At 43.1% G+C, this 27,094-nt stretch overlaps 1 protein-coding gene across 1 annotated transcript in view; it reads left to right on the plus strand.

Moving 5' to 3' along the window:
* Positions 1-27,094, plus strand: part of rnf216 (ring finger protein 216) — a 263,325-nt gene that overhangs the window by 187,270 nt on the left and 48,961 nt on the right. Inside the window, exons 14-15 of the mRNA XM_038820989.1 lie at positions 10,989-11,086; positions 20,451-20,673. Of these exons, the coding sequence (XP_038676917.1) occupies positions 10,989-11,086; positions 20,451-20,673 (321 nt within the window). The remainder of the gene's footprint in view (positions 1-10,988; positions 11,087-20,450; positions 20,674-27,094) is intronic.

A 27,094-nucleotide genomic window follows, 5' to 3' on the forward strand; every position in this document is an offset into this window, starting at 1 on the left:
GGATATAGAAACCCATCTACTCCAGGCTGCTGTCCGCTAACCCCTGTTAGCATGTGTTGATGTTGAATAGGTGCCAAATCCTATTTGGTTGTAGTGCTGTCACACCACTGAATGGCTTGCTGATGGCCACATTGGCATAGAGAGAGAGAAAACCCTTTGCTAAATCAAGTCAAAACATTTTAGTCATCTATCCCTATAGCTCTATTTATCTGTGCTTCAAATATATAAATCCCTTTTTTCTGAATCTAAATTCTATGGAAAAAAAAATTATCCTGCCTCTCATCACTTTTCATGACAAGTTAACGTTGATGCCATCTGAGCAAGAGCTCATCCAGAGGATACAGTGCTTCCCTATTCATGCTATCAAAATATTTCATGATTTTAAAAACCTCTATTGAATCTGTTTTAGTTATTTTGGCTGTAATAATAGTCTCAGTATCTCCTCTCTCTCTCTTTCCCTTTTCTCTCCTCTCTGCCCACCCCTTCCTCCTCATAATTTTAATAGAGAAGTTCAGACGTGCTGGCATAGTTTGAGAGACACGAGTTCAGCCATTCTGATAGGAAGAGGTAGTATAAGGAAAAGTGACAAATCAAGCAAAAGAGGGATTTTCAGCCAGTGCTGAGAAGGAATTACAGGTTCAGTGATAGAGAGGGGGGAAATAGCAACCTAACTGTAAGGAAGAAATAAATTAATTCAAGCACCTTCACATTCTCAATGTCCAAAGCACTGGATAATTCTTGTGAAATGCAAACGCTTTTTTTCATAAATTTAGATTACCCAATTTATTTTTTCTCAATTAAGGGGCAATTTTAGTATGGCTAATCCATCTAGCCTGCACATATTTGGGTTGTGGGGGGTGAAATCCACGCAGACACAGGGAGAATGTGCAAACTCCACACAGACAGTGTCCCGGGGTCAGGATCAAACATGGGTCCTCAACGCCACGTCACGTGCTGCCCCAATGAAACACAAACACAATGTAGCCAAACAAGATGTCACTTTGTGTGCAGCAAATTTTCACAATTATATTGAGATGTATGACCAGTTAATCTACATCAGAGGTCTTGGATGAGGGGTAAATGTTGACCTGGACAACTTTAAGATCATCAATTTGTTGCCACAGGATCCTCGGTTTAACATTGCATTCAAAAGATGACACTGTCAACAATGGAGCTAGATTATGTATTTAATTTGTGGAGTGAAGGGTGCCATGTGGCGCTGCGGTTAGCACTGGGACTGCGGGGCTGAGGACCCAGATGTGAATCCCGCCGGCCCTGGGTCACTGTCCGTGTGGAGTTTGCACATTCTCCCTGTGTCTGCGTGGGTTTCACCCCCACAACCCAAAGATGTGCCAGTTAGGTTGATCGGCCATGCTAAATTACCCTTTAATTGGAGAAAAAAGTAATTGAGTACTCTAAATTTAAACATTTTTTTTAAATTATGGAATAGGACCTGCACCCACAACCATCTGATCCGAATGCGATGGTACCAATGCTGAGCCAAGCTTACATTTGGAAGATGGGATCAGGCGAATAGATTTTAAAATGTAAAGAGCTACAACCACAGAGATGACAGAATTTATTGTGGCTGTTTATGGCTAAGGTGAAATTTTTATATGAGCGGAGCTTACAAAATTTGAAAATAAAATTGTTCTACTCCCAAATTGTTCTACTCGGCACCATGAGGCAGCAATGCTCACCACCGCCATCGTGCCCCCCTCCCCGGTTCAATTCTGGCCTTGGGTGACTATCTATGTAGAGTTTGTACTTTCTCCCCATGTCTACGTGGGTTGCCTCCGGGTGCACCGGTTTCCTCACATAGTCCAAAGATGTGTAGGTGAGGTGGTTTGGCCATGCTAAATTGCCCCATAGTGTCCAAAGATGTAAGATGTGCAGGTTAGATGGGGTTACGAGGATAGGGAAGGGGAGTGTGCCTGGGTTGGATGCTCTTTCAGAGGGTCGGTGCAGACCCGATGAGCCAAATGGCCACCTTTTGCACTGTATAGATTCTGTAGTTCGTATTTAACACCTTGGAGAAGATGTACCTGTCTGGTTTTTCACTTGTTAAATATTAATATACTAGTATGATATTGTTTTTTTGAGGATCTTTATCAGAGAGCATGCACATGGGTGGCGCAGTGGTTAGCACCGCTGCCTCACGGCACCGAGGACCCAGGTTCTATCCCAGTCTCGGACCACTGTCCGTGTGGAGTTTGCACATTCTCCCAGTGCCTGTGTGGGTCTCCCCCTTAACCCTAAGATGTGCAGGGGAGGTGGATTGGCCATGCTAAATGCCCCTTAATTGGGGGGAAAAAATGAATTGGGTACACTAAATTTATATTTTTTTTTAAAGAAAGCATGTAAATTATACAAAGAATATGTGACTTCATTATCATCCTTCATCAAGATTTGGACTTTATTGGTCGAGGTATTTTAGTCCCTTTCAAATGTTCCTTTTTTTAAAAAATACTTTTGTTTTAAAACCCTCAAGCAGTTGGCCGTTATTCATTGGCACGCTTTCACAATAAGTGCTGGCAGGCTGTTTGCCCCAGGGAGCCTGATCCCGTGTGCGCTATTCCAACAGCATTCACAGGATTATGATTCGCAGTGGCAACTCTGGTTAGTTTTCTCCCCCCTCTCTAATAAACCCCAACAAAAGGCGACAGCAATATCATTCCAAGTTAATCTCTACTCTTGAATCTCAACGGTTTTGACTTGGATTTTAAAAACCCATAATGATTATGCTTGAGGGCAGCATACATGTATGTAATTGTGCATGCCCCTATTCAGTTCAGTGATGGAACATTTGGCAAAGATCCAGTGAGTCTAATTCCAGCTAGACCAGCCGACTGGATTCTTCAGCAAATTCAAATTAATATCAGAGTCAAATGTAGAAGACTTAATCGACCATTGTATTATATACAAAGCAGCATCAAAGTTTATCTCTGATCTCATACCTATCACACTTTGCCACGCCTTCACCCAGATAACAGAATTCCTATTAACTGTTCCTATTAAATGCAAATTCACATGTAATCAGTTACTGAATCACGGTTGCATTAAATCCATGAAGTATCTTCCCATTGGGAGCATGGTTTTTCTAGGTAATCACCATGGGCTTTTGTGCTTGTTACTCTACAGCCCAGTATACAAAGGAAACCAAAACTGAATTTAGTTGACACAACTGGTCTCGAGTAGTAATATTTATTTACATGGATTTTAAAAACTTGGCTAAAAAGACAATCAGCAAGCACAAGTTGGAATTATTTATAATCTTTATGGATCCTAACGAGCCCCATCCCCTTTGTTGTCACGCATTGTTGTTTGGCTTAATCAACTCTGGACAGACTGAGAAATATGTTTTAATGTTTTTTTTCTGCCCCTCATTAAGATGGGAATCTAAGGAAATGGATCTCTTCACTTCATAATCAGCACTAAACCCTGCCAAGTCAGCAAAGTTCCCTTTACTCTGATACAATAATATGGCTGAGTACCCATGCGAGGCCCACGCATCAGAAGAGCACCCCTTTCTGTATATGTGTGATATTTCTTTCAGTTCTCACACAAGGCATCTGCTGTTCTGAGTAAGGCTGCTAATTAATGCCAAATTAAGTACTTATTTTCCCTTGATAAATTGCTGTAGGGTGGTGAAATATAGAATAAGTAGAGAATAAGAGAATATCACATAGGAATACAAAGGATCAGAAAGTGTCACTGAAAGGCATCTGGCTGCGCACCCCCCACCCCCCGATTCAGAAAAGATATACCCCCATGATTTATATCTCAGTGTCCAAAGAGACCAGCTGAACAGCATTGCACAATTTTAACTGGGTGGAGTTTTTTTCGCATTGATTTAAATATGCTTCATAATATCACTGCATAGGGCGGCATGTGGTGCAGTGGTTAGCACTGGGACTGCGGGGCTGAGGGCCCGGGTTTGAATCCCGGCCCTGTGTCACTGTCCGTGTGGAGTTTGCACATTCTCCCCGTGTCTGTGTGGGTTCACCCCCACAACCCAAAGATGTGCAGAGTAGGTGGATTGGCCACGCTAAATTGCCCCTTAATTGGAAAAAAGAATTATTGGGTACTCTTTTTTTTTTTAAATAAAAATTTTTAAGAATATCACTGCATGAGACAGCAAAGTATTCATCTCCACATTGCTATTCTGTAAAGAGCTGCTGTCTTTCAGGGGAGGTATAAAGCAAAATCTTGTCCTCTTGTTTAACTGAACAAATAGATCCATGGCACTTTCTGTGCTGAGAATCGTAGGTTTTCTGAATACTTAATAATATGAAACACAATTATCCACTTTAGTGCACCCCGTGATGCCATGTAGGTCACAAGAAATAACTTGCATTTATATAATGCCTTGCTTATCAAATTACCAAAGCCTTCAAATTACCTTTGAAGCTGCTTTGTTGTTGTACACAAGGTTCCCATAAACAGGAAATGACATGAATGACCACTCAATCTGTTTTAACAAATGAGGATGAATGTTGATCAGGATGAAGGTGCAATGCTATTGTTTCCTAGTGAACAGATCAAGAATAAGGGTGGGGTGCAGAGCATAACTTTAAAATTTGGAGCGAGGCAGTTGTGACTCATGACGGGAAGCATTTCACACAAAACAGTGAAAATCTGGAGCACTGCCCCCAAAAGGCTGAGGCACGGTTAATGAAAAGTTTCAGAACTGAAATTGACAAACTACTTTTATTAAGCATGGGGAGTAAAGGTTGCAGAATCGAGGCGGATAAATGAAGTTAAATGCAGACCAGCCAAAATATAATTGGATGGTTAACCAGCTAACCATCTCTGTTCCTGCACTTCACAGCACGGTAGCATGGTGGTTAGCATAAATGCTTCACAGCTCCAGGATCCCAGGTTCGATTCCCGGCTGGGTCACTGTCTGTGCGGAGTCTGCACGTCCTCCCCGTGTGTGCGTGGGTTTCCTCCGGGTGCTCCGGTTTCCTCCCACAGTCCAAAGATGTGCGGGTTAGGTGGATTGGCCATGCTAAATTGCCCGTAGTGTCCTAAAAAGTAAGGTTAAGGGGGGGGGGGGGGGGTTGTTGGGTTACGGGTATAGGGTGGATACATGGGTTTGAGTAGGGTGATCATGGCTCGGCACAACATCGAGGGCCGAAGGGCCTGTTCTGTGCTGTACTGTTCTATGTTCTATGTTCTATGTTCTTGTTGGCTGAGAAGACTTGTTTCTCCTCTTCACATCGTGCCGTGGGATCTTTTCCATCCGCCTGGACAGTTTCAACATCTTGCCTGAATGACAACAATTTTCTTTTTGTAAATTTAGCGTACCCGATTATTTTGTTTTCCAGTTGAGGGGCACTGTCTGTGTGGAGTCTGCACGTCCTCCCCCTGTGTGCGTGGGTTTCCTCCGGGCACTCCGGTTTCCTCCCACAGTCCAAAGATGTGCGGGTTAGGTGGATTGGCCATGCTAAATTGCCCGTAGTGTCCTAATAAAAGTAAGGTTAAGGGGGGGGGTTGTTGGGTTACGGGTATAGGGTGGATACGTGGGTTTGAGTAGGGTGATCATGGCTCGGCACAACATTGAGGGCCGAAGGGCCTGTTCTGTGCTGTACTGTTCTATGTTCTATGTTCTAATTTAGCGTGTGCAAACCCAGAGCCGGGATCAAACCCAGGTCCTCAGCGCTGTGAGGCAGCAGTGCTAACCACTGCGCCACCGTGCCTCCCCCTTCCCGAGCGACAATCAAAAATCCCTCCATATTGAAATGAAGAATTGATGTTGAAGTCTAAGAATTATTAAATTTACCCTCCAGATTCACAGAACCAGCACTGAACTAATTTTCAATTCGACTTCCCACTAATTTGTATGTGTCTCCAGTTGTAAACAATTTCTCAGCACTGATTTTTAGCCACCAATAAGTTGTGTTAAGAAGAACCTTTCTGAACTTCCAGTTCAAAACTCAAAGTGGACAAAACAGTGCAAATGAAGTGCAAAGTTTGTCATGATATGCTGACACAGACATAATGATATACAGGCAGACACAAACAATCAGCTAATGGACATGGAACAGGACATGACCAATAAGCAGGCAGGACACTCGGTGGTGGGATCTGACTATAAAAGGCACGAGGCACTCACCCTCCACCTCTTTCCACTGATGAACATCTAGAGAGTCAGTCAAGAGTGTTGTTACAGTCTCACACCTCCACCACGTGGCTAAGAGCTGGCCTGGTTCAGTCAGACAGAGTAACCACACTTAGGTTAGCAGAGAGTCGAACTCACAGAGAACTGTGCTATTAGTTCAATAAACCTGATTGAACTAACTTCAAGGTCTGGAGTATCTTTTTGATCGAAGCTGCATCCTGTTGCAGCCAATGTTATACCAGTGTACCTAATATGACAAAAGTTAAATAGACCTAAGTTTTATATATGTGCTCTGAGCATTCCTGAAATAGAGAGCTGCAATGTGTCTACTTAAAGAATCCCTGGTGAGCCATATAGCAGACCACAACTGTGCTTTATTGGCCTATGCACACCTCAGACTTAGATGCACAATATAGCTCGCTGTTTTAGATGCAAAGCCTCAGGAATATTTTTTATTGGTCTTTAAATTATTTTTACAGTTTGCAATGTAATAGGTCTTTCACTTCCTCGGTGCACTCCCCTCCCCCGCCCAGTAGGTTTTGCTGATACATTGTGCGTTATGTTTCTGAGGTCAACATAAAACATAGAACATCCAATAGCACTGAGCCCAGTGACTGAGAATGCCCACTATAAACAGGGGTGCGAGTGACAGATGTCCATCAGGAACAGATTCAATAGTTATTGATGACTGGTTTAATTTAAGTTCTCCAAATCATTCTCAGACAAACAGATGCAGCTGAAGTACTTGGGCAGCACGGTAGCACAAGTGATTAGCACTGTGGCTTCACAGCGCCAGGGTCCCAGGTTCGATTCCTTGCTGGGTCACTGTTTGTGCGGAGTCTGCACATTCTCTCCGTATCTACGTGGGTTTCCTCCGGGTGCTCCGGTTTCCTCGCACGGTCCAAAGACGTGCAGGTTAGGTGGATTGGCCATGATAAGTTGCCCTTAGTGACCAAAAAAGGTTAGGAGGGGTTACGGGGGTAGGGTGGAAGTGAGGGCTTAAGTGGGTCGATGCAGACTCGATGGGCCGAATGGCCTCCTTCTGCACTGTGTGTTCTATGTAAAATATCTATGTACTGGTAAAAACATGAATGCAGTAAATATTTTGAATTTAATGATTTCAATTTATTATATCCAGTATCCTATGCAGAAATTACCTCTCTGGTATAACTGAAAGGCACAATAATTACTAAAATTTCAAAAACTGTCCATTAAAGCAAATTCATTAAAAGTACTGCAGCTTCACATTCTTAGGTCAGTCGGAACATAGGACTTTGGAGCAGGAGTCGGCCATTTGGCCCTCCGAGCCTGTTCTGTCATTTGATGAGATTGTGGCTGATCTGATTGTGGCCTCAACTCTAATATCTTTCCTGCCCCCCCACCCCCAACCAATAACACCCTGACCCCCTTGCCTAACAAGAATCCATCTATCTCAACCCAAAGTAAATTCATTGACCACTGCCTTCTAGGGAAGAGAATTCTGAGACTGACGATATTTCTCTGCATCTCCATCTTAAATTGATACTTTTTAAAAAACTGTATCCCCTAGTTCTGGTTTCTCCACAAGAGAAACATCCTTTCAGTATCTACCCTATCAAGTCCCCTCAGGATCTGGTATGTTTCAATATAGTAGTGGTTAGCACTGCTGCCTAATGCCACAGAGGACCCGGGTTCGATCCCGGTCCCTGTCCTTGTGGAGTTTGCACATTCTCCCCATGCCTGCTTAGGTCTCACCCCCACAACCCAAAGATGTGAAGAGCAGGTGGATTGACCACGCTAACGTGCACATAATTGGAATTTTTTTTTCAAAATCACTCGTTCTTCGAAATCCTTTGTATATAGGCCAAGCTGTTCAGCCTTTTGTCATAAGATTAGCCTTTCATCCCAGGAATGAGTTGAATGACCCTTCTCTGAACTGCTTCTAACACAATTATATCCTTTTTGAAATAAGGAGACCAAAACTGTGCGGAGTACTCCAGAAATGGTCTTACCAAGGCCCCATACAGCTTCAGTAAAACATCGTACTTTTAAATTCAACTTGCCTTGCAATAAAAACCAACATTCGGTTTGCCTTCCCAATCACTTAATAGAACATAGATAGAACAGTACAGCACAGAACAGGCCCTTCGGCCCTCAATGTTGTGCCGAGCCATGATCACCCTACTCAAACCCACGTATCCACCCTATACCCATAACCCAACAACCCCCCCCCCCCCCCCCCCCCCCCCCTTTAGCCTTACTTTTATTAGGACACTACGGGCAATTTAGCATGGCCAATCCACCTAACCCGCACATCTTTGGACTGTGGGAGGAAACCGGAGCACCCGGAGGAAACCCACGCACACAGGGGAAGGACGTGCAGACTCCACACAGACAGTGACCCAGCCGGGAATCGAACCTGGGACCCTGGAGCTGTGAAGCATTTATGCTAACCACCATGCTACCCTGCTGCCCATGTACCTGCTAATGTACCTGCATTTTAACTTCCTGTGATTTATGTACCAAGACATCCAGATCCCTCTGTGCCACCAAATTCAGCAATCACTTTCCTTGTAAACAGTATTCCTATCCATACAGACTGACTTCCCATTTAAGCATATAGATTGTCCCAGATTTACAACTGTTCAGCCCCATTCACTGGCATCAGACATTTTCACTTACTTGGAGGTTTGCTTTTTTAAGGGAAGCAGAAACTATTCCGAATTATGCCTATGTAAAAAGAAAAAAAGGACAGAAATGTGCCAAATAGTAGACTACAGGTTTTAAAACATGCTTTCTGTACTTGTAAGGAAACAGAGTTTGAATATTTACTGAGCATGACTTGAAGCTGAAATCAATTTGTTTATTTTGTATTGACCAGTCTCCGTCTCTTCCAATTCACTAACCTTGCCCTTTGCAGTAATAAGTTAATTGCATTGTGGTAAAGTACAAGTCAGTTTTTTACTGAATAGTTGAAACTATTTTGTCTGTGGAAGAAAACCAGTTTATTGGTGCTGCAGTTCACTGTGCTTAGAATCATAATGAGGCAAAAATGGACATCAAACTGAAGATGGGAGATATTCAGATGCGTGACCAAACATCTGATCAAAGAGGTAGCCGCCAGCAAGGGTTTTATTAATCTTTATTGTTGTCATAAGTAGGCTTACATTAACACTGCAATGAAGTTACTGTGAAAATCCCCTAGTCGCCACATTCCGGCGCCTGTTCGGTACACTTGAGGGAGAATTCAGAATGTCCAAATTACCTAACAGCACATCTTTCAGGACTTTGTGGGAGGAAACCGGAGCACCCGGAGGAAACCCATGCAGACTCAGAACGTGCAGAATCCGCACAGACAATGACCCATGCCGGGACTCGAACCTGGGGCCCTGGTGATGTGAAGCAACAGTGCTAACCAGTGTGCAAGCAAATCTGTCCTGTAAGCACACATTGACCATAATAATCACAGGTCTTATCCCCTAGTCTGTGTTGAATTAGCTAATCTCAGATTGCAAAAGCAATTGCTGTGTGGGTGCATTGGGTATGACTGGTTCAGGCAAACCCCAATGCCACACCTACCACTCCTGCTCTGGCCTCTGGGCCAATCCTCCCTCACCTTGCCCACAAGTGGTGCCTGTGCCTTTCACCATTTTGGCCTGTTCCACCTCCCAGTCTTCCTCCAACACCCGCCTTAAACTAACCTCTTTGATCAGGCTTTAAGTTGTCATTCCTCATATCTCCACCCTTAGCTTGGTGCATATTTTTTGTTTGATCAGACCTACGTGAAATAACTTGGGTCATTTTTCTACATTCAAGGTGGGACATAAATGTCGGAGTATGGGTGTGATGTCCCCTGTAAGCGCGCAGCATGCTGAAACTTGTATATAAGTAATGATTACTTGAGCAAAGGACCAGTGGACAACCAAAGTCTGTGGTACAGGCCACCCTCTTACATGGGGGAGGCACATTTCCGCTTTTGCTTACTCAAGGGGCTGATCAGAAAATTTTGGAAAGATAAGTTTTGGAATGACATTACCCATGTTTTTTTAATGGAGGCATGAACAAAAGAAACAACTTGAATTGATCATTTTCTAAAAAAGAGTAATTAATAAAGATGACCGTTAGTGTGTGTGTGTTTGTGTCTGGCTCACTCCGAGTTTCCTAGTCTTTGCTCACTCACATACTCACCCTCCCTGACTGGGAGTGGGTGTATGTGTTGGTGTGTGAGGGTGAATGAGAATCCTGAGACTGGGAGTAAACCAGACGCTCTCACTTCACTACATGCTCACTCGCTCGGGCAAGGAATCTCTTTACCTCTCCCCACTCCCTCCAAGGCACCTATAGCACCTGTGATCTGCTCCCCTGTGGGCCCCAGAGGGATAATGAGCCTATCAGTAGCAAAAGCAGCAGAAGAATGGCCTGTCATTGGAGGAGCAGCCACTTTGCAGAACCTTTCCCTGTCATTTCCCTGGCTTGCTGATATTTTGGACTGTGATTCTGGGGACCACAATCTGGGCCCCAGGCTGCAGGGTTAGACAAGCCTATACTAGGGGTATTACATAAAATTACTTTGAACAGGATAATGCCTCTGTTAAAATGTCTTACCGATATTCTAAATATGTTCATTAAATTTCCAAGTTTGCTTTGAGATGCTTATTTAATTTCTTCATTTTACAATCTATTTATATATGCTTGTGTGTTAACAAAAGATAGTTTAATCTGTAGGTATTCTTCCTGCCCCAGAGAAAAGGAATTCCCAGAATAGCAGATTTTAAACAGTAATAGCTCACTATACTTCTATGAAGTGTGTTCTATTTTATTCTTTCTTACTCTGGTGAATAACAGTTTATTGTCTCTCATTAACCATTTCCTCTGCTCTCTCCAGGAAAGTTGCAGGAAGTGTCAAGTGTTGTGGAAGGATCATGCTGGACTGTCGTGTGATCAGGTGGTTGAGAAAGATGAAATCAAATTCCGAACATCATTGTAAGTAGTTGGCAATATGGTCAGTCCAAAAAAGGTTTTATGGTGACATCATCCTAATTGAATATCTTGTTTTTTTGTGCAATGGCATTACAGAAGTGGGAATTGGTAGGATCTTTGTAAAAATTCATTTTATGGGACCTGAACTTCGTTGGCTGGGCCAGCATTTATTGCCCGTCCCTAAATACTCTTCATTTCAGTGGGTATTTGAGAGTCAACCACATTGCTGTGGATCTGGAGTCACATGTAGGCCAGGCAAGGACAGCACAATCCTTCCCGAAAGGACATTCGTGAATTCTTCTTTTCCATTTTGAAACACAAATCTAGGACCAGCGGAGAGTCTTTCCTTGAAATTGGGAGCGCCCAATTCAGAAAAGAAACAGAACTGAGATAGCAGAGAGAGAAAGAGAGGATGCGGAAAGGAGTAAGAGAGAGGGAGTGACAGAAATATGGATTTGACAGAGGGGATAATGAGGAGAAATAAACTTGAACAAAATCAGCTCTTCATAAGGAGGTGAGAACCAGAGGCCGCCCCCTTCCCCACACTTTGTCCTTTTGGAAGATGGAGGAAGGGAGTGCTCTGAAGATTAAGGGGTGATATAACCAAGGTATTTAAAAAGATTAAAGGGTTCAGTCTGGTAGATGAAGAAATTATATTCCTTAACAAATAATAAAATTAGCGCTAGACCATTCAGAATTGAAATTCTTTCCACACCTGAAGTGTCTGCTCCAGAAGGCTCTGGTTGATCGATCACAAACTATCGAGATTGAAATTTTTAATATTAAGAGTAGCGAATCATGTGGGTCAACGCAGGTAAATTGGGTTGACTTGCATACATCGAATGGCAGAACAGGCTCAAGGAATTGACTGGCCTCCTCCTGTTCCTATGATGTTTCCTTGGGGACATTTCTTATAGGTGATACCTGATTCTGAATGGACAGCTACGAAACACTGGGTAGTTGATATGTTTGATTATAAACAATTGGATTTCCAAATAATTTGAAGCAATTCTGCTAGCCTTAAGCATTATTCCATGTTGACTCATTTACCAATCTGATATCAGACAATACAAAACTGATTTAACAGCATCAATATCAGAAGCTATCTCTCAGATTCAGGACACTCAGAGCTCCAGATTAAAGTAGTCTATCAATATTTAGGTTTCTACTGTAACCTCAATGTCCCAAAGGACTTTCTCGCCACTAAAGTACTTTTGACTTACAATTTCTGTAGATAAGACAGCCACCAATTTGTGCACAGATCACAAAAGGAGAAATTTATTTTGGTTTTGAGTTATGGTGTTTGAATGATAAATATTCACCAAGTAAACTCTCTGCTGCACTTCAAAGTAGTGCCATGTGATACTTTACATAAACCCAAGCAAGCAGAGTTCCTGCCGTGTGTGCTCATGTTCAAGAAATCTGACCTTGTCACCTAACGAAAGAAGAGAAAATCTTTGGGTGAGATTGGATTGGGGTAGGATTGCGCTGAACAACCAGCATGATTCAACCGATTCTCATGCCCAAAATGACACACACTTTTTGTTTTGAGGATAATTGTGCCGGAAATGCAGCAAAGATAAAATAATAAGAATGGACTATTGTGGATGTCGTGGTGGTTAGAACTGCTGCTCATGGCACCGAGGACCCAAGTTTAATCCCAGCCCCAGGTCACTGTTCAGAAATAGCAAAAATCTGCAGAACCTGCTGTCAAACAACAACAAACATTTCTATAGCACTTTTTAATGAAACAAAATGTCTCAAGATGGTTCACAGATATGTAATTAAACACTGAGCAGAAGAAGGAGACATTGGCGCAGGTGGTCAATAGATTGAGGTAAGTTTTAAGGAGCATATTAAAAGGATAAAAGGTTAACGATGGGATTTCCAGAGCTTGGGAGCAAAATGGATATCAGTGGTGAGGCGATGGAAGTGGCGGTTATGCAAGATCCCAGGATAGGACGGATGCAGAGTTCTGAGGTTTGGTAGGGTGAGACTACAAAGGGATTTAAACACAAGCATGTGAGCTGTCGGGGGACTGGGCGTCGATGTCGTTCACCAAGTACAGGAGTGATGATCAACTGGGACTTGGTGGGAGTTAATATGTGTGGTAGTCACCACTGTTTGTATAATATGTATATGAGAGGTAATACGGTGAGGCTCCTGTACTACAGGTACGGGGGTAGATCCCTGCCTGCTGGCTCTGTCCAGTAGGCGGAGTATAAATGTGCGTGCTCACCAAGCAGCAGCCATTTCGGAAGCAGCTGCAGGAGGCAACACATCTCTGCTTAATAAAGCCTTGATTACTCTCTACTCTCGTCTCGTCGTAATTGATAGTGCATCAATTTATTAAGCAGAGATTTTACAGCAATGGAACTATGCATCAAGCCAGATCGCCTGCAGCAGCACCCTCAAGCAGACAACGCCACGTCGGCCTTCGACCACTGGCTAGCTTGCTTTGAAGCCTACATTGGATCAGCAACAGAACAACCCTCAGAAGCACAGAAACTCCAGATCCTGTACTCACGTGTGAGCTCCGATATTTTTCCCCTTATCTGGGATGTGCCCAACTACACTGAGGCCATGGCGCTTCTGAAAGAGAACTACATCCGGCCGATCAACAAACTCTACGCCAGGGACCTCCTGTCCACGTGGCGACAACTCCCGGGTGAGTCATTAGACGATTTCTGGCGTGCCGTGCACATCCTGGCAAGGAACTGCGATTGCCAGGCAGTTTCTGACGTGGAACACACACAACTCTTAATCAGGGACGCTTTCGTTACGGGCATGCAGTCGGCGTACATCCGTCAGCGCCTGTTAGAAAGGGGTACTCTTGACCTCGCGGCGACCAGGCAACTCGCAAATTCACTATCGGTAGCCTCCTGCAACGTACAGTCGTATGCCCCCGACCGCATGGCATACACCCCCGACTGCACAGTGCCCTCATGGACATTGTGGGCCCCACCAGCGGCCGCCCCCAGCCAACCTTAAGCCTGCGCCGCGCGGCAGCCAGCAAACCCCAGGGGCCCAAGTGCTGAGGCAGTTCCTGCTCAGCAAGGGCATTGCCTCGAGCAGGACACCTAGCTACAACCCCCGGGGAAACGGGCAGGTGGAGAGGGAGAATGGGACGGTCTGGAAGGCCATCCTGTTGGCCCTGCGGTCTAAAAATCTCCCGCTGGCAGGAGGTCCTCCCCGACGCGCTCCACTCCATCCGATCGCTACTTTGCACGGCAACTAATGAAACCCCCCCCCATGAATGTCTCCTTGCCTTCCCTAGGAAGTCCAGCTCCAGGGTTTAGCTCCCAACGTGGCTGGAAGCTCCAGGACCCGTCATCTTCTGCAAACACGTGCGTCGCCACAAGGCGGACCCGTTGGTCGAGAGGGTACAGCTGCTGCATGCAAACCCGCAGTACGCTGGCGTACCCTGACGGCCGCCAGGACACAGTCTCCCTCAAGGACCTGGCACCAGCTGGATCCCCACCCACAACCCCACACCACTCGGCACCCCCCCCCCCCCTCACGCCTCCGATTGCCCCGGCGCGCCCCCCCCCCCCCCTCCACCCCAGCGCACCTCACTACAGCCCCTGCCCCAGGATGATCAGTCCTCCCAGTGGTTCCACCCGGGGATGAAGATGAGGACTGCATACTCCCGGAGTCACAGGTGACCAAGCCACCACCTGCATCACCGCCGGGACTACGGCGCTCACAACGGAAGATCAAGGCACCCGACCGGCTAAATTTGTGAACTTTCACCAGAAAGTTTATTTTAAAAATGCTCACATACCACGTAGATAGTTTTTCCACCACCCCCGCTGGACTCTTTTTTTTTTTTTTTTAAACAGGGGGTGAATGTGGTAGTCACCACTGTTTGTATAATACGTATATGAGAGGTAATACGGTGAGGCTCCTGTACTACAGGTACGGGGGTACCCAGTAGGCGTAGTATAAATGTTTGTGCTCACCGAGCTGCAGCCATTTCGGCAGCAGCTGCAGGAGGCAACACATCTCTGCTTAATAAAGCCTCAATTACTCTCTACTCTCGTCTCATCGTAATTGATCGTGCATCAATATGCACTATCAATTACGGTGTATCAAGGGCAGCACGGTAGCATTGTGGTTAACACAATTGCTTCACAGCTCCAGGGTCCCAGGTTCAATTCCTGGCTTGGGTCACTGTCTGTGCGGAGTCTGCACATTCTCCCCGTGTGTGCGTGGGTTTACTCCGGGTGCTTCGGTTTCCTCCCACAGTCCAAAGATGTGCAGGTTAGGTGGATTGGCCATGCTAAATTGCCCTTAGTGTCCAAAATTGCCCTTAGTGTTGGGTGGGGTTGCTGGGTTATGGGGATAGGGTGGGGTTGTGGGCTTGGGTAGGTGCCCTTTCCAAGTGCCGATGCAGACTCGATGGGCCGAATGGCCTCCTTCTGCACTGTAAATTCTATGAAAAAACAGATCAGCGCCAAAGGTTCTATGAAATATGGACAGCAAAGTTTTCGATGAGGTCAAGTTAGTGGAATGTAGAAAATGGCTGGCCAGCCAAATTAGCAAAAGAATGAATGACAGTTTCAGCAACAAACTGGGTGTCGGCAGGGTAATTATACAGAGTGGAAATGGATGGTCTTTGTGATGGAGTGAGAAGCTCAGCTTGGTCAATGCACTGAGCTGTGAGAAGTTCTAGTTCTGTCTGAGAGTGTGGCCAAGGTGGGGACAGTACCCTGTTGGAAAGGGACCATGTTTCTATGAGGGGCACAGGCGATGTCTTCTGCCTCTCTCTATTCAGTTGGAAGATATTTTGGTTCAGTTAGGAGTGGATGTTGGGCAAGCAGCATTGCAACTGAGGCATTGGAATAAATATGTGATGTGATATAATTAAGCATTATTGGAGCCCAATTTTGATGATGCATGTGCAAAATTCATTTGTAAGTATAATTCATAGGTGAGGTTTAAAAAAGAAAACAAGTCTGAAAAACAATTCATCATCAAGAGTTTGAATTTCCACATGCCCACTGCCCTACTCGACTTTTCCTATTTGTGCTGGACGTCTATCCCAGAGGGGTTGATTATTTTAGGAACCATTTTTCTCTGTTGACAATTTCCACTTTGTCCCCACGTAGTAATAATAATCTTTATTCGTGTCGCAAGTAGGCTTACATTAGCACTGCAATTAAGTTACTGTGAAAATCCCTTCTCTCTTATTTATGAAACGTTGCCTCATAACTATCAACGGTAACACCAGCTGGGGCAGCACGGTGGTGCAGTGGTTAGCACTGCTGCCTCACAGCGCCGAGGTCTCCAATTCGATTTCTGCTCTGGGTCACTGTCCGTGTGGAGTTTGCACATTCTCCCCGTGTTTGCGTGGGTTTCACCCCCACAACCCATAAGATGTGCAGGGTAAGTGGATTGGGCAAGCTAAATGGCCCCTTATTTGGAAAAAATGTATTGGGTGCTCTAAATTTTATTTGAAGAAAAGGCAACACCAGCTGGTAGCAAAGTTGAAAAGTAAACATTCCTCTGTTTTTATCCGCTCTCTCTCCTGATATTTCATATGAAGACATGTTCACGAGAACAGCCATTCGGTACCTTGTTCGTGCTTTAATCTTGATCATGACTTTCTACGATGAACAACTGGATATAACTATCAGAGGGGAATACCACAAAAATACCTTCCCCTCATCTCCTCCAGCCCACATCCAATGTCTATGTTCTTGCGTTTCCCAGATCATAATCAGAAGTATCTGCCTTTGATCAGCTTACTCAGTGCAAACCAATAATGAAAAGGTGCAAAATTCTCAACTACTTCTCTGAAGGTGGGGAGGGGGCTGTTAATTACACAGTAGCATGCCAATGAGAATTACAATTTTTTTTAAACTTGTCTGCTTGAGACAAATGGAAGAAGCCCAACTGGAGTTTGGAATTTCAGGGGTACAGACGTTTGTACTATCTGGCCAAAGAGCAGTTAAAGACGGTGTGGTGAAGGTAAATATCACAAAGCAAGTCTTGACTTTGTGGGGCAGGAAGGAAAGAGCAGAATGCTGAGTTTGCACTTATCAAAAGTAGCTCTGTAGCCTTGTGCTTAAAGTTGAAACTTCATATTTACCATTTACATATTATGAGTGCGCTAAATTGAACTGCCGTACATGTTAGCATTGCAAACTTGCACTTTATGTTCAGGCACTAAAGACTTACTGAGGTAGGAAACTCATTGTTACTTAGTTTAGAATTGTTCCACGGCCATCTGAAAATATTGTTTCCTAGCTGCACAGATGTGATAGGAATTTAGGAAATGGCGGATGCGTTTGCCGTCTTCCTGAGGACGTTAAAGACTAAGTTCTGTGTCCGTCAGGTGTGGTTTCCTTTTAGGCCAGCTATGCATCCTGCTACATACAAGCAGGAAGAGCCACAACCAGAAGATGCAATGTGAGTCAATGAGAGACATATGTTGTGTAGAAAGGATGACCCTCGCAATGGCTTTTATACCAACTGGTTAACATTTTCCATCATAGATATATAGCCTTCACGCATGCAACAAAACTGAATCATTTAAACCTTTGTTGCAAGAAAACGATTCTACTCATGAATGCACCAATGAGAAATTGTGGACGGATCTAAACAGTTGCTCTTCACAGAACAAATGCTGTGGCAATTGTCATAATATACACATCAGTATATAATGGTGCAGAGACACACACTGACTGACACACTGCAAGACCAATCAACACACATAACACACCAGTTAGGGCACGCTCACTATAAAGCCAGAGGGCACTAGTTTTCCCGCTCATTCGGGGTGCAGCCTCTGAGACGGGCAGAGCTCGCAGCTAGTAGCACAAACCTTCACCATGTGCTAACAGGTTGGATAGGCATAGGTCTTCAGTTAATCTAACATAGTGTCGACCCACAGTGCAAGTATGTTCAAGAGTTCTTAGCTTAATAAAATAGTGTTGTACTATTACAAGTGTTGGTAGTCTGTCTATGTTACTGCTAAGGTAAACGCAGTCTCCACAGATCCAGAATATCCAACACATCAGCAATGGGATCTCAGAACGACATGGTAGCACTGCTTCCTCAGCGCCAGGGGCCCAGGTTCAATTCCCGCTCAGGGTGACTGTGTGGAGTTTGTATGTTCTCCCTGTGACTGTGTTGATATCCCCCAGGTGCTCCTGTTTGCTCCCCACATTTCAAAGATGTGCAGCTTGGGTGGATTGGCCATGCAAGATTGCCCCTTAGTCCAAAGATGTAGGTGACGGGGATAGGGCGTAGGTAGGGTGTTCTTTCAGAGGAACGGTGGAGACCCGATGGGCCGAATGGCCTCCTCTGAACTGTAAGGATTCCAGAGAAAGCACACCAATAAAATGTATTCTTAGCCCAGTCTTGGCAACCTCACAGACCTAGGAAAATCTTTATTGGAAAAAATTTAAATGTTGCACAGTACAATTCCAGACTGGTGCAATGCGACCCCAGAATGAAAATAGAAATGCATTACTCAATTGCTTGTTATTTATGGCCCTCTATCTCGACTAATTTAATTGAACTTTCCTAGTTCACTCTAAAAATACACAATTACCACAGCATGGTGATTTCCACAACAGGATATTTGTTCAAAAATGTGAAAGACTTTGTCTTTTTTTGGGAATACACATGGAAAATAAATTTACAATGTGTCATAGTAATTTTTCAACTTGCAAATCAGGGTTGTAGACAGTTTTAATCTTCTCCCTTTTCCCCACTTTTTCATTTGAATCACTGACTGTACCTGAGGAATAATTCTATCGGCGCTGACAGCTAGCTGATGTGTCATACAAGCGGCCCTTCTTCACTGGTGAGACCCACGTACTCCAGTCCGCCTCCCTAGATTAAGGTTGCTGAGGTCAAAGTGCTGCTGCTACTGACATCACTTTAATTGATCGCAAATTAAAGATTATGTCTTTCTGGTTTGAACGTCTATTTGAGAATCTTTTTCACTTAACATCCCAGCCCATTAAGAAAATAATGTTGTAACTGGAATGTGCTGTGCAAATGTATTGTCAGCGTCAGCATAACATTGGACTTGAGCGAAGGTCTTGCAGTTCTGTAGAATCTTGCATGACCTCCAGTCACCTCAAAACCCTTCAGTTAGTCAAGTTGTCATGGCATCCTGGGCTAGTGTGCAGTCAATTCTTGACCTGGAGTCGCGCACAATTGAAATTAACTATTAATTCCTAGAAAATGCCCAAAGCCTTTGGCTGCCCAATAACTACAGTCAGCAAGTTTGAAAATTTAAACACAATTTTAATTAATAACAACTATAATTAAATAGGCAGCAGAACAACTGTTTAACTATTATCTAATTCCTAACACCCCTCTTTAACTCGCCCCAACCTCTACAGGCACACACAAGACAGAGGGGAAAGAGGGATGGAAAAAAAATATAGTATGAAGTGTAAAAGGATAAAAGTCTTTGTTTCAGATGGACGTCTTCCAGTTTCATTCTTTTAGGGTGGCCCTTCAGTTGGGTGAGGGCTTTGCTTTTAGCCTGTAATGGTCTTCACTGTAGGTTCAACAGGATCTCATGACTTCTCTGCAGATTCAGAAACAGCAGGCAGGAAACCTTTTTGGAGAAGGAGAGAGAGCAACTCACAGCTTCTCTCAGCGTCCAGGCACGTTGCTTTTTCTTCCTGGGTTCTCTGAAAACATCCCACCAGGTAGGATCCAACCACTGTCTGTCCCGGGCAGAATACGGTCTTTGGCAAAATTCATCGACCACCAGCCTACTAACCGAACCAACTCCCTCCAATCTCTCGGATGCCATAAAGTCTGAGTTCTTCTGTTCAAAATCTAAATCTTCATAGCACAGTGTACTTTTTGCAACTCTCGAGTTCCTCAGTTCTGTTCAATTTAAAAGGTATATGTCCGTTAAATATCCATGGGTCAAAATGATAACGACAAAGTAAAAGAAATGGGAAATAACGGAATCAACAGTAAAGGTCCTTATGAAGTACTTTGATGTATTCACACAGCCAATTTATACTTGGTAAGGTCCCACAGACAGCAATGTGGTAATGGCCAGATAATCTGTTTTTTGTGATGTTGGTTGAGGGATAAATATTGGCCAGGGCCCTGGGGAGAGCCCCCTCTTCAATTTAGTGACTTGGGATCTTCTACATCTACCCAAGAGAGTTTAACATCCCATCTGAAAGCTGACACTACATGCTAACTGTATCTTGGCTACCTTTCAAGAATGATCATTTAGGCAAGTTGCAGGAGAGGGGAGCTCTTTAAAAAAAAAAGCGAATATAGATGGTCCACATTAGCCTTGTCTAATAAATTGAGAATTCATGCACATTAATTTTGCAAATCTATATTTCTCACCCATTGTGATCTTGTGTTGCAGTGAGGAGAAAATGACAGCAGCAGCGATCAGGAAATGTCACAAATGTACAATGGGCCTCATAAAATCAGAAGGGTGCAATAGGATGTCCTGTCGTTGTGGAGCACAGATCTGCTACCTCTGCCGGGCTCCAATAAATGGGTACGACCACTTCTGCCAACACCCACGGTCACCAGGAGCGCCTTGTCGTTTATGCAAGAGGTGTTCATTATGGACAGATCCTAAGGTACGGTGTTGTGCATTTCAAACAATATTGCTCATTTCAATGCAAAATTCTAATGCATCACTGACAAACGAGCCTTGTTTTTAGCTTCTCCAGAAATGAACCCATTGTACAGGAAGAGAAAATACCAGTTGTATTGAAAGGGTTACAGAAAATAGTTCACATGGAAAAAAATTCAATATACGTTCAATTGGCATGACAAACCATCAAGACACTGACAGCGCGTTCTAAAATCATGTTCTGGTGGAATTGCTTAAAATTAACTTAAGTGCCTGTGCGAAAAGAATTTCAAAGTATAAGTTCAATTAGCTATGTTAATTAATGTGATGCCATTCTCGTTACAGGGGAATGGATGTGTTAAGGCACGGCTAATGGTAACTGGCAAGCTGCCCAAATCCCAAAGGGAAACTTAAAATCACTGCCAAAATGTTTTTTGAAATTTGTATATTATGAGGTGTTCTGAAATCAGGAAATGATGCCTCTGACCAAATTTGCTGATTTTATATTACAGTAAACATTTATTTTTTAATTAAAAATTACACGGCAACACAAGAATGGCGTCACAGCTAACTGTAATTTAAAACAGTTCCAAAAGCTCTTAACTAACATTCCATTTTCTGCTCGGCCACAGTCCTTATAGTTTTCCATATTTCTATAGAATTCCAATAATTTTACCACGCAGTGCTCTTTGGCTCTTGGGATGTGCTCTGAGGCTGACAGCAACTGGTTCTCCGGGTCTGGCCTTGTACACACTGTCTTCTGGGAAATCTGACCAGCTACCATGTTGTCTTCTGGGAGATCTAGGCAGCTACCCTCTCAGGCAGACTTCAGTGGTTTCTTAAATGTGTTCCTTCCCTTTGACCTCTCTATCCTCTATTGTTTCATCCAGTTTCTCAGAAGTGCCCTTTTCCCAGAACCCATCAAATTCCTTTCTTTATTTTAGCTCCTATATTTTAAAAAGTAAACTTACCCTATCTTTGCCTCACTTACTTAGAATTTTTGTAACTTGTCTATGCCTCCCTTGGAACTAAGACAACCCACTTCAAAACGCCAACTTATACTGCCATATGTAAATTCTTATTGAAGTTCCTCCTGATTCATTCACATACCAAAACCGCTTTTTGCTGTTTTAGACCCTTGCAGTCACACTGTCTCTTTTTAATTTTTCCAATTAAGGGGCAATTTAGCATGGCCAATCGACCTACCCTGCACCACTTTGAGTTCTGGGGGTGAGACCCACGCAGACACGTGGAAGATGGGCAAACTCCACACAGACAAGTGACCCGGGGCCAGGATCAAACCCGGGTCCTCGACACCGTGCGGCAGCAATGCTATCCACTGCACCACTGTGCCACCCTGTCACTCTGCTTCTTAATGCAATTGCAACAACCACGCCAATACCTGTATTCCAGTACATGAGAAATCTGACTGCTATTCCCAAAATAAAAAAATTATTGCTTGTTTTTCTGACAGCTCTCCTCTTTTTTTGAAAATGAACCATTCTAAGTCATTTTCTCAACCCTTTTGACATTAGTTACTCCCTTTCTCTATACACTATTATAAGATGCATGCCTTAACATGATAATATACATAAGGTTCCAATAAAAATAGAGTCCACTTCATACCTAGATTTCAAATGTCCAATCTTTCTTGTTCATTAAACCTTTGGTAATGCATTTATAATTAGGTTTTCTTGTCCAGCCGCATGTATAATCTCTTAAATTAAATTGTTGTAGCAGTAAATGGCATCTAAGAAGGCTAACATTCCAGTCTCAAAGCTTTTCCAAAGACTTCACTGGGTTATGATTAGTGTAAACAATTGTTTCAAATGAATTGTTAACAACGTAAATTTCAAAATGTTGCAATTCCAGTATCAAACTCATGTATTTCCTTCTCTATGGTGGAGTATTTTTGTTGATGAATATTTAGCTTTTTTTTTGAAAAATGACCTACAAACTTTTCAAAAGCTGTGTTGTCTTGCAGCAATGCAGCAGCACTACCCACATCGCTTGCATCAGTGGCTTATTTAAACTGCTTGGCACTAAAACTAGGTGTCACTAAAACTAGTGCTGTTGTCAACCGTTTTTAAATTGTTGAATACGTTTTGACACTGTGATGCCCAGTGGAATTTCTTGGTTCTTTTTAAAAGGTCAGTTAATTGAGCAACGATGCTGCTAAACTTTGGCACAAATTTTCGATGGAAACCACTTGTGTCCAGCAATTTTAAAACTTCCCTTTTCTTTGAAGGCATTTGGAATTCAGCTTTTATTTTTGTATCTCATGGGACCATCTGACTTGTGTCCAGCAATATGACCTGTGCTTTTACAACTTCACCTTTAGCCACGTTCACTACCAAATTAGCTTCTTGCAGACCATCACATTGTTCCCCCAGATGTTGCACGTTCTCCTCCCAAGTTTGACTGAATATCACCAAGTTGGCAACGTACACAGCACAGTGACTCAGTACAGTAATAGCCTTGTTTCAGTGTTTGAAAAGCTGCTGATACGTTTTTCATACGAACGTTGTGACTTTAAACTAATACAACCCATCTGATATTACAAAAGCTGAAACCTCTTTCGCCTTTCATAGAGGTACTTGCCAATATCCTATCAGCAAGTCAATCTTTTATAACAATAGTAAGAAGTCTTACAACACCAGGTTAAAGTCCAACGAGTTTGTTTCAAACACTAGCTTTCGGATCACTGCTCCTTTATAATAATGATAATCGCTAATTTTCGTAAGAAGGCTTCAATGAAGTTACTGTGAAAAGCCCCTAGTCGCCACATTCCGGTGCCTCTTCGGATGGCCAGTACGGGAATTGAACCCATGCTGCTGGCCTTGTTCTGATTTACAAGCCAGCTGTTTAGCCCACTGTGCTAAACCAGAGCAATCTTTGTCATGAACTCTGATTGTGGAACTTTTTCAATGTACCACAATGGCCCTCTCATTTCATGACAATAGAATAATTCAAATGCACCAAACTTTGCTGAGTTATTAGGCGCATCTCTAACAGTGAATAATAAGAATGGAATTCCTCTATCCTGGTTTTGTGGGTAATCTTGGCTATATGCCCTCATCATTGTCTGTAGTTTGATGCCATCTCTCTAACACCCCTTGTGATTCAGGGTGATAAGCTGATGATTTAAACTGCTTTATCCATTGGTTGTTCATGTCTTCCCTATACAACTGACATGAAATTTGAACCCTGATTTGACTATTTCGTTTGACAAACCATATCTTATCAAGAATTTGGTCAATTCTTCCAAAATCCAGGGCAGCACGGTGGCCAAGTGGTTAGCATAACCGCCTCACGGCGCAGAGGTCCCAGGTTCGATCCCGGCTCTGGGTCACTGTCTGTGTGGAGTTTGCACATTCTCCCCGTGTCTGCGTGGGTTTCGCCCCCACAACCCAAAAATGTGCAGAGTAGGTGGATTGGCCACGCTAAATTGCCCCTTAATTGGAAAAAATAATTGGGTAATCTAAATTTATTAAAAAAAAAAAATTCTTCCAAAATCCTCTTTGCTCTGATATTTCTCAATGGTTTCACTTCTGGAAATCTGGTGGAAACATCCGTGATTTGTCAGCAAGTACTGATTTCCATTTTTTGTCTTAAGGAGGGGTCCTGCATAATTAATTAGGACCCCAGTAAAAGGTTCCTGAAATGCTGGAACAGGAATTAATTAAAGGTTCCTTTGATCTCGCTATACTCTATTGTTTCATCCAGTCTCTCAGAAGTGTCCTTTTATCAGAACCTATCAAACTCCTTTCTTTACTTTTGGTGCTATGTTTTAAATAATAAATAAATTTACCCCATCTTTGTATGTTACTTAGAATTTTTGTAATTTGTAAATGCCCTCTTTTGAACTAAAACAACCCACTTTAATACTGCTTTCATTGCCATATACAAGTTCCTCTTGGATCCTTAACATGTCAAAACCACTTCTTACTGTTGTTTTAGACTCTTAGTCATTTTGTCTCTTTATCCAATTACAACAATTCTTCCCCCTTCTCTCTCACACACACACACACAGCCTGTTTCCAGTACATGATAAATATGACAGTAATATTACCAAAAGAAAAATAATATTACTCTGTTTTCCTGACAATGTCCAATTAAGGAAAACCAGTCTTCCATTATCTATCCAATAATAGCAGTGGAATTCATTCCTTCTATCAGTCTGTGCATTCATCATAAACCTGCTACAGATGGCTTTTTTGTTGTTGCAGTAGTATGCAATTGGTTTGGGTGAGGTTCTAAAATTGTTCTTAACATTATGTGCATTGGAGTTTCAGTTAGCTTTTGGTATGAAGCCATTTTTCATTGAACATGAGATGGACATGTTAGATGAAGAGGATTGGAAGGAAGTTTGAGTGGAGCATAAACACTGTGTACCTGTTGGAAAGAATAGCATATTTCTGCCCTGTACATTCTATGTAATTGCGATGATTGTTCACTGTAAACTTGATGGTAATTTGGTGCTTTGTCAAAAAAGCATCTGGGTCCTTGTGTTGTAACAAAAGCTTGACCCCAAGGTTTAGTTATGGCAGTTGAGACTTTTTTCTACTGTTCTGCAGCAAGGACAGCTTGCATCCATAGATAGAAGTCTTGCAACACCAGGTTAAAGTCCAACAGGTTTATTTGGAATCACTAGCTTTCAGAACGCAGCTCCTTCATCAAGTGAGTGCCCACCCCAGTCCAACGCCGGCATCTCCACATCAGTGCATCCATAGAAAAAGACAACCCAGGGTGCGGAGGTCGGTGGTCCAAGGTATTATGGAGCTGAGATAGAGGCCACAGGATAATTTAAATACAACATGAGTATTTGAGCTCCTGGACGGTCAGGGGCCATAGTGGATCAGCAAAGAAAAGGGAGATCGGCAAAAAGTATTTGTTACAAGTATTTGTTTAAAATTTTGTTACAAGTATTCAGAAGGCTGACCAAGGAAGCAACAGAATAATCAGGCCCAGAGACAATAAAGGCAGAAAAGAGATGATCAATAGAAGATGATATGAGGTGGGTGGTTTGTTGAGTGGGGCCCATGTTAATACTTAAGCATTTGTCAGTTTGTGAAGAAATCACATTGACTATTCTGTACAGTGAATCCTTTGTTTTCTGCTGTAATGACCTTGTAGCTAACATAAATGTAGCCAAACTAATGTAAACCAAGAGTAATCATCGGCGGTCCCTCGAAATCAAGGATGATCATCATCAGGCTTGGTGAGTCTTCAGATGACTGAGGAGCCCAATTCTGGCTGCAGCGGTTCCATTGTTTCTGCTGGAATGATCTTGCAGCTGACAATAACATAGCCCAATTAATGTATGAGTAGTACAGGTAACAAAATATATACGTGTTATTCCCCAAGAAAAGCAGATTTGATATAAAGACACATTAGAAAGCTGCACATCGAAGCAAGCACCCACACAAAACCCTGCCTGTGAAAACTGGCAATCAGGCTGGGAATGTTTCACTGATCTGGGAGCACTTCAATGTCCCCACTCTCTCTGGGAAGTTACGTTTCTATACATTTTACACAAAGTCTGCCATATACAAGAGGGAAAGAGAATTCAGCTCGCCAATTGGGGCATTTCATGTAATTGTTTCTCCCAGAGATAGTTTAATACATTTTAAATGATAAACTCAATCTTTAGATCATTGAAAACATAATGGGGTTTGCATGACTGGTCTTATTGTCTGGCAGTAGCTGACCTTACTCAGTTCTTGCATGAAAAAGCTTCTTATACTGATTATTTGCTAACATATCGCTTCAAAGGGATCTAATTGAGGGCATATGAGAGAGTTTCTAATGAAATGCAGTTTAACATTTTCGTATGTGAAATGTAACCCTGCCCTTGTTTGTGGTTGAGTTGACTGATGATTTCTGCTACTTTTAAACCTTCAGTGTCACTTTTGCTTCACTTTCACAAAAGCTTGGCACATTAAATGAATGCCTTGGCATCCAAAAGGAAAACGGCACTGACTTTTGTCTGATATTCTTAGTGTCCATTTCAGGATTATTGCAATTTACAAACAAAAAGCTCATCTTTATTTCTTGCAGTGGTGTCTGCTCATCATGATTAGAGAGTGGAGATGTTTACAGGCACAGAAAGAGGCAATGCAGCCCGTTATATCTATTGCCCTTTTCCCGATAATATTGTCTATTCCATTGTTTCAAATATCCACTTCCCCCTCAACTACTCTGTAGCAAAGCGCACCATACTCCAACAGTCTGCTGTGCACTGCTAATTGCATTCTCTACATATGAACCTGGAGATATATGCGCCATTCCAGTGTCCTGCCAGTGTCCTCATAGCTGGCTCAGGATTCATTGCATATAGCAACAAATCATCCCCGTACAGGGACACCCTATGCTCTCCTCTCTCTCTTTCTCTTTCCCCCCCCCCCCAAATCCCTCCACACTTA

Source organism: Scyliorhinus canicula, chromosome 15, assembly GCF_902713615.1.
Source record: "Scyliorhinus canicula chromosome 15, sScyCan1.1, whole genome shotgun sequence".
Lineage (NCBI taxonomy): Eukaryota > Metazoa > Chordata > Chondrichthyes > Carcharhiniformes > Scyliorhinidae > Scyliorhinus > Scyliorhinus canicula.